This window comes from Miscanthus floridulus, chromosome 3, assembly GCF_019320115.1.
Source record: "Miscanthus floridulus cultivar M001 chromosome 3, ASM1932011v1, whole genome shotgun sequence".
NCBI lineage: Eukaryota > Viridiplantae > Streptophyta > Magnoliopsida > Poales > Poaceae > Miscanthus > Miscanthus floridulus.
Window position 1 is genome coordinate 76,292,571 of NC_089582.1, and position 12,525 is coordinate 76,305,095.

General features: G+C 49.4%; 1 protein-coding gene across 1 annotated transcript; it reads right to left on the reverse strand.

The window, feature by feature from the left end:
* Positions 1-2,061: 2,061 nt before the first annotated feature.
* Positions 2,062-2,625, reverse strand: LOC136543905 (uncharacterized). The gene is made up of 2 exons (XM_066536226.1): positions 2,514-2,625; positions 2,062-2,417 (listed from the first exon to the last, which is right to left on the reverse strand). The coding sequence occupies exons 1-2, from the start codon at positions 2,623-2,625 to the stop codon at positions 2,062-2,064; spliced, it is 468 nt and encodes a 155-aa protein (XP_066392323.1).
* Between the last annotated feature and the right edge of the window lie 9,900 nt (positions 2,626-12,525).

Here is a 12,525-nt window from a genome sequence, read left to right on the forward strand (position 1 = left end):
GCGTGCGAGCCATCAGGCTTCCATCTTGTCTGTCGATAGTGTGTCGTGGAGGAGGTAGTTAAGGTAAAGCATTCTCTAGTTGTCAAGAGGGTCGGGCTCTACTGCTGGTCCCTCTTCAAGCTCCATGACCTCAGGGTCGGGCAGAGCAGTCGGCGGGTCGGCCACCGGGGCCGGATTAGATGGGCCATCATCAGCCTATTCTGTCCCCACATAGCGCACCGAGGGCTTGTGTTGATCACTGGCGAAGACACCCACCGGAACTGGTTCTCAGCCAGACATTGCTTTCGCGAGCACGTCGGCTGCTTTGTTGAGGCGCCTTGGGATGTGATTGAGCTTGAGGCCGTCGAATCTATCCTCTAGTCATCAGACTTCTTGGCAATATGCCACCATCTTGGTGTCGTGGCAGCTTGACTCCTTCATAACCTAGTCGACGACTAGCTAGGAGTCGCCCCTGACGTTGAGGCGTCGGATGCCCAGCTCGATGGCGATTCGTAGGCCATTGATGAGCGCTTCGTATTCTGCGATATTGTTTGATGAGGGGAAATGGAGCCGAACCATGTACCTCATGTGGACCCCGAGGGGTGATACGAAGACTAGTCCCGCATCGGTGCCCTTTTTCATTAATGATCCGTCGAAGTACATCGTCCAGTACTCTTGATCGACGACTGCTGATGGCATCTAGACTTCGGTCCACTCCACGATGAAGTCAGCCAGCACCTGAGATTTGATTGCCGTTCAGGAGGTGTAAGTAATGCCCTGATCCATCAGCTCGAGCACCCACTTTGTGGTTCTTCCTGTAGCATCCTGGCTATGGACGACCTGGCCGAGGGGGAACGATGTCATGACTGTCATAGGGTGTGACTCGAAGTAGTGGCGTAGCTTCCTTTTGGTGATGAGGATGGTGTAGAGGAGCGGGTTTTGGAGTCAGATAATACCTCGCTAATAAAATATATAGGGCGTTGTACCTTGAAGGCGTGCCCCTCTTCTTCCAGCTCTACTACTAAGGCGGCGCTAACCACTTGCGTGGTGGCCGCTATGTACAGGATGAGGGATTCTTCGTTGCTTGGAGGAACCAGGATCAGGGGTTTGGTTAGAAATTGCTTGACCATGTCAAGCGCCTCCTGGGCCTCGGCTGTCCACTCAAAGTGGTCGGATTTCTTTAGGAGTCGATAAAGGGGAGTCCTCGTTCGCCGAGGCGCGAAATGAATCAGCTGAGGGCAGCAAGGCACCCCGTGATCCACTAAACCCCCTTTATGTTCTAGATCAGGCCCATCCTTGTGATGGTTGAGATCTTCTCTGGGTGGGCTTTGATGCCGTGCTCGGAGACAATAAAGCCGAGCAGCATGCCCCTCGAGACCCCAAAAACACATTTTTTAGGATTAAGTTTGATGCCATTTGCCTGGAGTTTTGCAAAGGTTTGTTCGAGGTCAGCGACATGGTGGTCAGCCTGTTTGGATTTAACTACGATGTCATCGACGTAGGCCTCAATGATTCGCCCGATGAGCTCCCCGAAGAAGTTCAGCATACAGCGCTGGTAAGTTGCCCTATGTTCTTCAGACTGAACGGCATTGAAATGTAGCAGAACAATCCGAAGGGGGTGATAAAAGACATCGTGAGCTGGTCAGACTCTTTCATCGTGATCTAGTGATAGCCGGAGTGTGCATCAAGGAAGCAGAGGGTTTCGCACCCTGAGGTGGAATCGACTATTTAGTCTATGCGTGGCAAGGGAAATAGGTCCTTCGGGCATGCCTTGTTGAGGCCCATGTAATCGACACACATCCTCCATTTCCTACATTTCTTTCACACAAGAACAGGATTTGCTAACCACTTTGGGTGGTGTACTTCCATGATGAACCCTATAGCTAATAGTTTTGCTATCTCTTCATTGATCGCCTAGCGTTTCTCTTTGTCGAAGCGGCACAGGCATTGCTTCACCGGCTTGGAGTTTGGGTGGATTTTCAAGGTATGCTCGGTGACCTCCCTCGGGATGCCTGGCATATCTGAGGGTTTCCACACAAAGATGTCTTTGTTGTCGTAGAGGAAGTCGACGAGCATGCTTTCCTATTCAGAGGAGAGTGCAGTTCTGATGCGGACTTTTTTGCCCTCAGAGCTATTGGGGTCCATGAGGACCTCCTTAGACCCTTCTGCCGATTCGAACGATCCGGACGGCCTCTTTGCGTTGGGCGCTTCTTCAACGACCTCCTCCCTAAGGGCGGTGAGCTCTTCAAAGGTGACGACTGCTGTGGCGTGGCTGCAGCATTCGACTTCGCACTCGTAAGCGCAATGGAAGGAGGTGCCGATGGTGATGACCCCGTGGGGGCCCGACATCTTCAGCTTGAGGAATGTATAGTTGGGGATGGCCATAAACTTCATGTAGCATGGGCATTCGATGATGGCGTGGAAGGTTCTAGGGAACCCTACAACGTCGAAGGTGAGGGTCTTAGTCCAATAATTGGACTGATCCCTGAAAGTGATGGGTAGATCGATCTACCCTAGCGGTATGGCCTGTCTACCAGGCACAATGCCATGGAAAAGTGCTCGGATGGGGCGAAGGTTCACTCGGTCGATGCCCATCTCGTCGAGTGTCTTGGCGTACATGATGTTGAGGCCACTGCCTCCGTCCATTAGTACTTTCGTGAGTCGCTTTGGGCCAACAATTGGATCGACAACAAGTGGGTACCTTCCCGGGTGTGGGACGGTATCCGGATGGTCAGTCCGGTCAAAGGTTATGGCGGATTCTGACCACTAGATGAAGGTAGGTGTGGCCATTCCAGTCGTATAGACCTCGCGGCGCACAACCTTCTGGCGGCATTTGGAGTCGTAGGCCGCTGATCCTCCGAAGATCATGAGGGTGCCATTCGGCGTTGGGAAGGCATCATCCTTCTCCTCGGTGTTGTCTGTGGGGGCAGGTTCCTTCCCCTGCTCCCCTTTGTTGAGGCCTTCAGACAAGTATTTGTGCATGAGACCACAATCCTTGTACAGATGTTTGGCCGGGAAAGCATGATTTGGGCATGGCCCCTCGAGCATTTTCTCAAAGTGGTTTGGAGCACCCTCCATGGGCTTTCGACCACCCTTGCGGTCGGCAGTGGCCACGAGTGAGTTGTCGCGCTATTGCTTCTTATTCTTTCTTTTGGCCGGACGGTTGGAGGCGCCTTCGTCGGTGTCCTCGTCCCGCCTCGTCTTGCCATTGGAACGATCGAAGATGGCTCCAACCGCCACCTCTCCTGAGGCGTGGCTAGTGGCGATGTCCAGGAGCTCCTTGGTGGTCCATGGGCCCCTATGCCCTAGCTTGTGAACCAAAGACTCACAGGTTGTCCCGGAGAGGAAGGCTCCTATCACGTCGGCATCAGTGACGTTAGGGAGCTCATTGCACTACTGGGAGAAGCGTCGGATGTACCTGCAGAGGGTTTCATCGACCTTCTGGCGGCAGTTCTTGAGGTCCCATGGGTTCCTACGGCGTTTGTACATGCCCTAGAAGTTCCCCACGAAGATCTCTGTCAGATCCGCCCAACTTTGAATGGCGTTGGACGATGCTCCAACCACGCTCGTGCCGAATCAGCCAAGAATTGTGGGAGATTGCGAATAATGAAATCATCATCACTCGCACCACCCGCTTGACATGCAAGCTGATAGTCTTTGAGCTAAAGCCTAGGGTTTGTTTCCCTAGAATATTTAGGGATGTTGGTAGGCAATCAGTACCTTGGTGGGAAGGCAGCGTTGAGGATGTGTCGACCGAAGGCCTGAGGGCCTGGCAGGCCGGGCTTAGGCTCCGGTCCTCACCACTGTCGTAGCGTCCGTCGTGTCGAGGATGGTAGCCATGGTGGGCTCCCTCCCCTGTGTCACCGTGGGTGCGCCTACGGGCGTCAATGGTGCTACGTACGTCGTGGTTGTGGCCGAGACGTTGATGTACCGGGATGGCGGTGTGCTGCTTGCCGGCTGGCAGTGTCTGGTGAATGGACGCGTCCTTGGTGGGGCACATCGAGGGCGTGCACTGGCAGGTGTCGGGCTTGCGTCATCGAGACAACGAGCTTTCTGCCTGCTGTGCCACCACACGCTTGAGCAACGTGCGAATTTCTTTGCGGGCCCGGCGATCCTCGGACGTCGCGGCCTCTAGAAGGCCGTGCAGCAAGGCCGTCGCAGTGGCGATGTTTTGGCTCGCCCGAGCAAAGTGAGGGAGGGTCCCATCGTTAGTGAGGATCCTCTGGTGTACAGTGCGGGCCGTGGCACGCGTGAGCCCACCATTTTCACAGCGTTCGATCTCGCGATTGATTTCCACGTACTCTCGGATGAGCCCTTGTCTGGCCTCATTGATCTCTAGCTTGCGGGCTCTCAGCTGCTCCATCCTCAAGCGAGATGGGGCCGCTGCCTCCCCTCGGACCTGTCGTTAGGGTTGCTTGTCGGGGTAGCCTCTTCCCCGGAGACACTTTCGACGCATCCCACGGGGGTTTGCGCCATGAAGCATTCCCGAGAAGGGTGATGGCTCCCCCTGCTGGAGTCAGAGCTAGAGGACGATCCTGGCTCCTCCATGAGTAGCTTGTGGAGAGTCTCCGTATCATGTTCAATTGTCCCCATGAACTCGCTGTCCGTGGGTGGCTAAATCATACGTAGCACCAGAAGGTGGCCAGCGGTCGCCGTGGCATTGCGGAGACCGAACAGAGACGCTGTTGGGGCACTCCATATGTGGCATTCTGAAGAGAGGGTGATGTAGCGTGGGGCCTCCCTAGATGACTAGGGTCCAAGGGACTCGCTAGGCTAGCCCTCAAGCCTCTGGTGGCTGAAGCTGATGGAAGGGAGAGGCTGGACGGCCGTGTGGGCCAGTGCCAGCTCTCCGCCCAGTGTGACGATGAAATCTAGGTTACCAAAATGCATGTGTGTGCCCGGAACCTAGCTGATTGCGTGGTTGGCCATCTGAGGCCTAATTTGGAATGCATAAATTCCCCTACCTGGCGCACCAACTGTCGGTGTTTTGTACAAGCATCGGCAAGTAAATTTATAGTGATGCGCGTTAGGCCCGGATGGTGCGCTAAAGGACACAAGATTTATACTGGTTTGGGTTGAATATCCCTATGTCTAGTCTGTGCTGCTCGTGTTATTAGCACCAAAAATAGTTCATAGTAGGGGGTACAAACGGTCGAGAGAGGGACTGGTCCCAAGTCTCTGATGGAAGGGTCGAAAGGATGCCAAGAGCTTGGTAGCAGCTTGACGGTGTGTGATGTGTGTTGTATTGTCAAAAGTCCGTCCCCTTGTTGGAGGAAGCACATCCCCTTTTATAGATGAAGGGGACGGCCTTACAAGTGAGAGGGCAAGGGTGCGTACGCTACCTAGCCTTGCTATTCACGTCTACCAAGCCTTGTTGTCCATTCCGGCGGTTGTGAGAGAATGGTAAGCGCCTACAATACTATCGATGCTACTATAGAATGTTAGGATGGCTACAGAGTACTGCTCCGCGTAGGGTATGGACCCTGGTATAGTGGCTTTGACTTATGAGCCTTGCCCAGCCTTGCTCCACACGCCTTCTGGTTCCTATGAGTCCCCGTCAGAGGGACGCGAGGTTGGGGTCTGAAGTAGCGCTGTGGGCAAGGCCTTCTGATCGGAGAGGATGTCCGGAGGCTGAAGCGAGTGCTCCGATCTGGTGGACCCGAGGGGCCATGAAGCGGGCGCCGCTCCCTTGGGACCATAACGTGGTGACAGCACATCTGTCATTTGTGGAGGATGCGAGTCCTTTCCTGGACCGTAGTGGTTGTCGTATGTCTACGTCAGGTTCCATGATCGAGGGCTGAAGGCGGCACCTACAACTCTGTAGGGCGAAGAGCACGCGCCCACAACACTATTCAGGCTCTGCTATGCCTGGAAGGGTCTAAAGCACCCATCCCGTCGTTCCCTGGCAGTACTTTTCCTGCCGAGGCGCAGGGTATGGTCCTCGAAGCCATGATTGACCCCAAACGTCCTGTCCTACTCTGTACCTATCATCATGAGGGGGCAGGGAGAGGTTGACAGGCGAGACGAAACTAGTCTTTGGACATCGGGTGAGACCAAGCCCAGCCCTCGGGGGTCAGGCAAGGCGGAGTCTATCCCTAAGCCCTCGGACGAGGTGGAGCTAGGCCTTATCCCTCAGGCGTGACCGAGCCCAGCCCTCAGGGGTCGGGCGATGCGGAGTCTAGCCTTTAGCCCTCGGGCGAGGCGAAGCTGGCCCAAGGACATCGGGTGAGGCGGAGCTAGCCCAAGAGCGTCGGATGAGGCGGAGTCTAGCCCTTAGCCCTCGAGCGAGGCGGAGCTAGCCCAAGGGCGTCGGGCAAGGTGGAACCAAACTCCCGTCATTCGGGCAAGGAAAGCAGCGGTGTCCTTATCTGTCTGGGAGTTTTTAACGTTCGATGGTTGTTGGTTCCACCTCCTGGGGTACCCCGGTGTTAGGTCCCTGACACTACATACAGTACCTTATTTCATTTCATGCTTAACATATTGACTCCATGGTTTGTACTAAAAAATTAGACTGAACCTCCATTGCTGGAGTCAATAAACTGTTGACATGTTCCAATTTCAACACCCGTAGAGCGCGGCACTGGTGGGCGTGACGCTACACTCCTAGCGGCGGTGAAGAACTCCTCCCCATAGGCGGTAGTGTAGGACTCGTTGTCGGACGTGTCGGTGGTGGCGGTGGTGGTCTGGTCATCCGCTAGGTAGTCCGTGATGCAGCGGTGGCCGCTGCGCTGGGCGTTGCTCCCATGCGACGGCGTCCACATGGCAGCTGCCGTGGCGTGAGAGCTGTCGTCCTCCTCTCCGAGGCGGCACGGCAGTGGTTGCGCGCCCCGCCAGGCCCGGCCCTTTTACTATCTTGCCCGTAGTTGCAGTCTGCACCGCAATGCATCCGTCCGTCAGCCAGCTATCCCCGTTCCCATGGGCAGGCACTAGGCAGCAGCGGCTAGGTGGTGGGCGGCCCGCGCCCCGGGCCAGTGATTCCTTCGCGGGCGCGGCCTCCTCGTGCTATTTTTTGTCTCTCGTTTGCTTCGCGGTGCGGTGCTCGGCTAGTAGTTGCGTCCTGTGGTTCTGCCACGGTGCTGGGCGAGCTTAGCTTTTTGCCGCTCTCGCCGTCGCCGTCCCCATGCCCGTCCCCATACCGCCCCACGCCCGTCGAGCTGCAGCGGGAGGCTGCCATGGCGGCACGTGAGCGGCGGAGGGAGCAGGCGCAGCTCAACCACTCCCGCGCAGGCGCTAGGCGTGCGCTCAAGGGCCTCCGTTTCATCAGCCGCACCACGGGCTCTGTCGAGGCCGCTGAGCTGTGGTGCCGCGTCGAGGAGCGATTCAACGACCTCGCCCGCGAAGGGCTGCTCTCCCGTGACTACTTCGGCGAATGCATTGGTACGTCGTGCTGCCACTGCTGCTTGGCTACAATCGCCCACGAAGGGCTGCTCTCCCACGACGAGGCAGGCTGTGCTGAAACGAGCAGCACGAAGAAAGGTAGGGGGTTTTCTACAAATGTACTTCGAATTTAAGGTTAAATAAGTGACATGGACCTGCAGTGAACCATTTTAAAAGTTCATGAACCAAAAAATACAGTTTCAAAGTTAATGGACCTAGATGACACCCCAACGAAAATTAATGGACCTCCAATGCATTTAACTCTATTAATATTATGCTAGATTTCAATTGTATTATGAAAATGCAGTATCTTCGCCGGCCTAGCCAAATCATTGGTGATATGGTAAAGCCAACGGTTCTGATCAAGACAATACCACCGAAAAAACGCCGCACTAGATGCGGTGGTCAAGACATCACATCGAGATAAAACGACGCACAGGCGGTTTTCGTCAAGACATCACCGGATCAAACATCGCACCGGTGGTAATGGTCAAGACATCACCACCGGATGAAGCGCCACACCGGCTGCGATGACCTCTTCATCACCGTCGAACCATATGTTAGACCAATAGTGGTGGTCACCATATAACCGGGGGATAATATGCCAGACCGACAATGTTGTCTCCATCATCACCGTCAAATCGTACTTCGGACCGACGATGTTGTTCACTGTATCACCGCCAGATCAAAAGTCACCCCTGCAATGATGGTAACGACATCACCACTGGATCGAACATTGAGCCAATGGTGGTGTATCACAGTTGGTTTCAATCGAACGGTGATAACCTATGGTGTAGGGGGTTTATGAATCAGCCATGATGAGCAATCTGTAGTAGTGTACTAGTCGTTTTATAGAGGCCCATCTAACCACCTCTAAAACTCGACCCAATAATGTAGACTATTTTGTAAAGGCAGGCCTCTAGTGATGGAAATGGTTGTCTTGAAGTGTTTTCCACTAGCGTACTCTCTGTCCATTTCTATCTAGCATTTAAATTATATCCTACTAACGATTGCATTTTTTATTCCCAGCCATCTATATATCTCCCATCTAATTGGCTAAGCCATAAGCCACATATGCATGTTGCATAGATTGATTAGTTGGCTGATTTTTTTTCCCAAACTCGTGCTCATTAAATGGCTAAAGGGAAAGCAAATGCTAGCACGTCGGTTAAGAAATCTGACTCCTTGCCGGTTAATTAATCTGACTCCTTTGATTGGAACATCAAGATACTTTTTGTCAATTTGTCAAGACTACTTATCTACAATATATCAAACAAATATACTATCAAAATATAAAATTTATTACATCTACAGTATATTATCAAATAAATAGACTATCAAAATATCTAGTGAATATTATTTAGTACTGTAGATGCTTGTGCATTTTTTCTATTTAACTTATAAGTTTGACTGAGGATAAAACTAAAATAACTTATAACTTAGAATTGAGGGAATACTATTAGAAAGATGCAATTACCAATAAATATGAGATGCATGATTATCAATTGTCATAATAAAGAGACCTGATACGTTAGAGCATCAACCTGATTGACAGAAAATGGGTAAGTTGCATCCCTTGTTCATGGTGAGGTACTTCCGATGAGCAATTTATGTCTTGTTCGATTCTCTGGCTGCGCAGCGGTTGCAATGTTGCCTAGCCAAGGTGTGACACTCATCATCTCCCCTTGCATGATAAGAGAGCCTTCCCGTTGAATCTCCCGAATGAGCTGCTCAAACCTTGGGGTCTGCCGGACGACAAAGGCAACCATCTTGCCGTTCGATGAGCCGATCTGTCCATGATTTTCATGTACGGTAGCATCTTCAACGGGTATGCTTGAAGCATCAGTAGCAACCCCAGTAGCTCCAAGAGAGACGGTGCCTGTAGCATTAGCGACAAATGCAGTAGCTCCGTCTGGATGGTGCACTACGGCACCATTTTTCCCTCCTACTTTCCTGGGCTTGAATACACCCCACAAGTAGTGTTTCATTTGGAACGCTTCACACATAAGGCAATCTATTAGTAATAGGTTAAAGAATGCATACAAAGGCATACTCTAATCAACGAATGGTTAGAAAAGTGCTTAAAATAATTTCTTAATGATAACATATTATTTTTATGAATTTGATTGATGGCCTAACAAAAAAAATGTGAAACATATTGAGAATTGTTAGGGAAAAACATATCCTAAGACTTAAGTTTTAGTTTTGTCCTAAGTCCTTGGTTAAATTTAAAGAGAAAATTGTCAACATTTATGACACTAAATAGGTATACCATGTATGTTAGGATGAATATAACGATGCTTCAAGCATCTACAAGAGTCTTCCTTAAATTAAACTCGCACTCTCTAAATCATCATTTAGAGAGGCATTTGAATAAAAATCACCATCTATATCTTTCCACCCTCCAACAGCTTTTCTATATCATTCAGCTTTGCTACATCTTTGACTAGCGAGAAATCCAGAACAGAGGATATCAATATTTATATTTAGATATCTAATTAAAGAAGTTGTTGGAGAGTGTTTTTCTTCACTAAAATCTTAATTTCTATCAATTAGCAAGGATATAAAGAGACTCTTGTAGTTGCTCTTATTTAGTAATATATAAATAATATTGTTCTTTTGTAAAACTTGGGAAAACTTTAGATAGTTTTCACAAAACTAAAATGTTAAAATTTTTGTCTGAGGTAGTACTTAAATACATCATATAGTACGTACTTTGATATTGTTTAGGCAGTAGATTAGAAGGGAATAGCAACATCTCCACATCACCGATAATAGCTTGTAAGGATAAATCATTCTCCATGATTTCCTTAAGTAGTTTTTCATGATATTTATCTGGCCTGAGTTAGGGACAACAAAATAGACATTTTATTTCACAAGTAAAAGAAGCTAAATGTGATGTATGAGAATGCAAACATTAAATAAGGCACCTCATCTTAATGGGGAAAAAGTATAAGCCTATGTTGTCATTTGAAGATCTTGATCCATCCCATCTCTTAGGCCAAAGATTTGACCTAGGAGTCTTGGTCACTTCTACCATACGTGGCAATGACTTTGATAAATTATGAACTTTTTCACATGATTTAGTTGACAAATGACTAGCCATGGGTATACACTACGCCAGATTCGCACATCACTGCCGGCATCATCACTACCGGATTTGTGAGAACCGGCAATGATGTACTTTCACTGCCGGTTATGAGCTTGAATACAAAAAAATGATTGGGGCTGGGCTAAAACCGGTAGTGAAGGACCACATCACTACCGGTTTGTGGCTTGAACCAGCAGTGTTTTGCCGGCCACTCATCACTGTCGGTTTAAGCCAAGAGCCGACAGTGATTGGGCTCTATCACTGTCGGTTCTAGCCAAGAACCGACGGTGATAAGCCTACAACACAAAAAGGCTACAGTCGTCCTCTCCTTCCTCCTCTCTTCCATTCTGAGAACAGAGCCGCGCGTTTGGACCCTTCCCTCCATTGTTGAGGCTGTTCTTCACCATGAAGCTAATGCTTGGATTTTGAAGAATGGCTTGATCTTTTTGCTTTAAGGTTAGTAACAAACATCCACTCCTTTGATTTTGTTGCTTAATTAGCTTCATTTTGATGGCTACATTGCTTGATTCTCATTTTAGTTCTTTCTCTATTCTAGAGAGCACTTTTCCGATTGGACATTTGTGCAAGGCTCAAATTATGGTGAATCCATCATCCAAACGGTTGGTGTCTATGAACACATTTAAATTCCTAGCTAATTATTCCATGGTGGTAAACATCATCATTGTTAGTATGTGATGCTATAATTAGTTCTTAGAAGTAAAGTAGAATAGATGTTCTTCATTATTGCGCAATAATTGTTTTTTACTATGATTTTTAATTTACAGGGCCAGGGCTACCAATTTTGATTTTCCAATAATTAGTGTACAATAATGTTTTCCAAAAATGGTACTTTCGAGCTACAATTGTTGTTCATGAAGCTCGATTTCTTTTTAATTCTTTGTAATTATTGTCTCGGTATTTTTTTGTGCAGAGATGGATCGAGAGTGGATGCATCTGTCCCGAATGGACAAGCGTTACATGCATGGCGTTAGCCAGTTTATCACCGATGCCAAAGCCCATGCTGGGAATGGAAACCCTGTCTTCTGCCCATGCAAAGATTGCAAGAATCATAGGAACTTTCGTCAAATTGAGTCTATACGATCGCACTTGATTACTAGGGGGTTCATGCCAAACTATACGATATGGACTATGCATGGTGAGGTTGGTGTGAATGTTCTACAGGAAAACAATGATGATGTGGACATGCCTGACATAGCCATCCACGATGCTGACGAGGAACCCGGTGTCAATACGGAACCTTTGGCCACAGTTAATAATGTGTTTAGAAACACGCTAGCTAACGACATCGAGGATAACGATGGCATTTCTTAGCTGTTACGTAATGTAGAGACCAGATGTCTTATTGAAATACAGCTGAGAAAGCTAGAGAAAATAAGACAAGATGGCAAAACACCATTGTATAGGAATTGTCCAATGAGCAAATTAGAAGGCGACATCATGCTGTTAGAGTTTAAATCGACAAATGGATTGAGCGATAAAGGCTTCGATCAGTTGTTAGGTATAATAAGGAAAGTGCTCCCAGAAAAAAAAATGAGTTGCCAGAAAAGACATACTTGGCTAGGCAAATGATCTGCCCTATCGGCCTCAAGGTTGAAAAAATCCACGCGTGTTCCAATGATTGCATATTGTACCTGGAGAAAAATACAAAGACTTGGACAAGGGACCCAAGTGTGAAGCTCCATGGTATAAGGAATGGCCGTCAGATGAGGGTATCAAGACCAGAGGAGGTCCCGTGAAGATCGTTTGGTATTTCCCTATAGCTCCCCGGGTGTATAGGTTGTTTGCATGTGCAAAGTCAGCCAAGCTGTTGCACTAGCATGGTGAAGACGTAAGAAAGATACAATGATGAGGCACCCCGCCGATGGGCATGACTGGAGGACTATCAATACTATGTTCTATAAGGACATCGGTGGAGAGGTAAGGCACCTTTGGTTTGCTTTGAGTACGGATGGGATGGATCCTTTCGACCAGGTTAGAAGCAATCATAGCACCTGGTCAGTGATGCTCTGTATATACAACCTTCCACCTTGGGTCTGTATGAAGCGGTCGTACATCTA

Excerpts from the sequence above, each read along its gene's own strand:
- LOC136543905 (XM_066536226.1), bottom strand. The coding sequence starts at position 2,625 with ATGGACGGAGGCAGTGGCCTCAACATCATGTACGCCAAGACACTCGAC. Across the intron at positions 2,418-2,513 it reads TTTCCATGGCATTGTGCCTG|GGTTCCCTAGAACCTTCCAC; the intron begins GTAGACAGGCCA and ends TCGACGTTGTAG.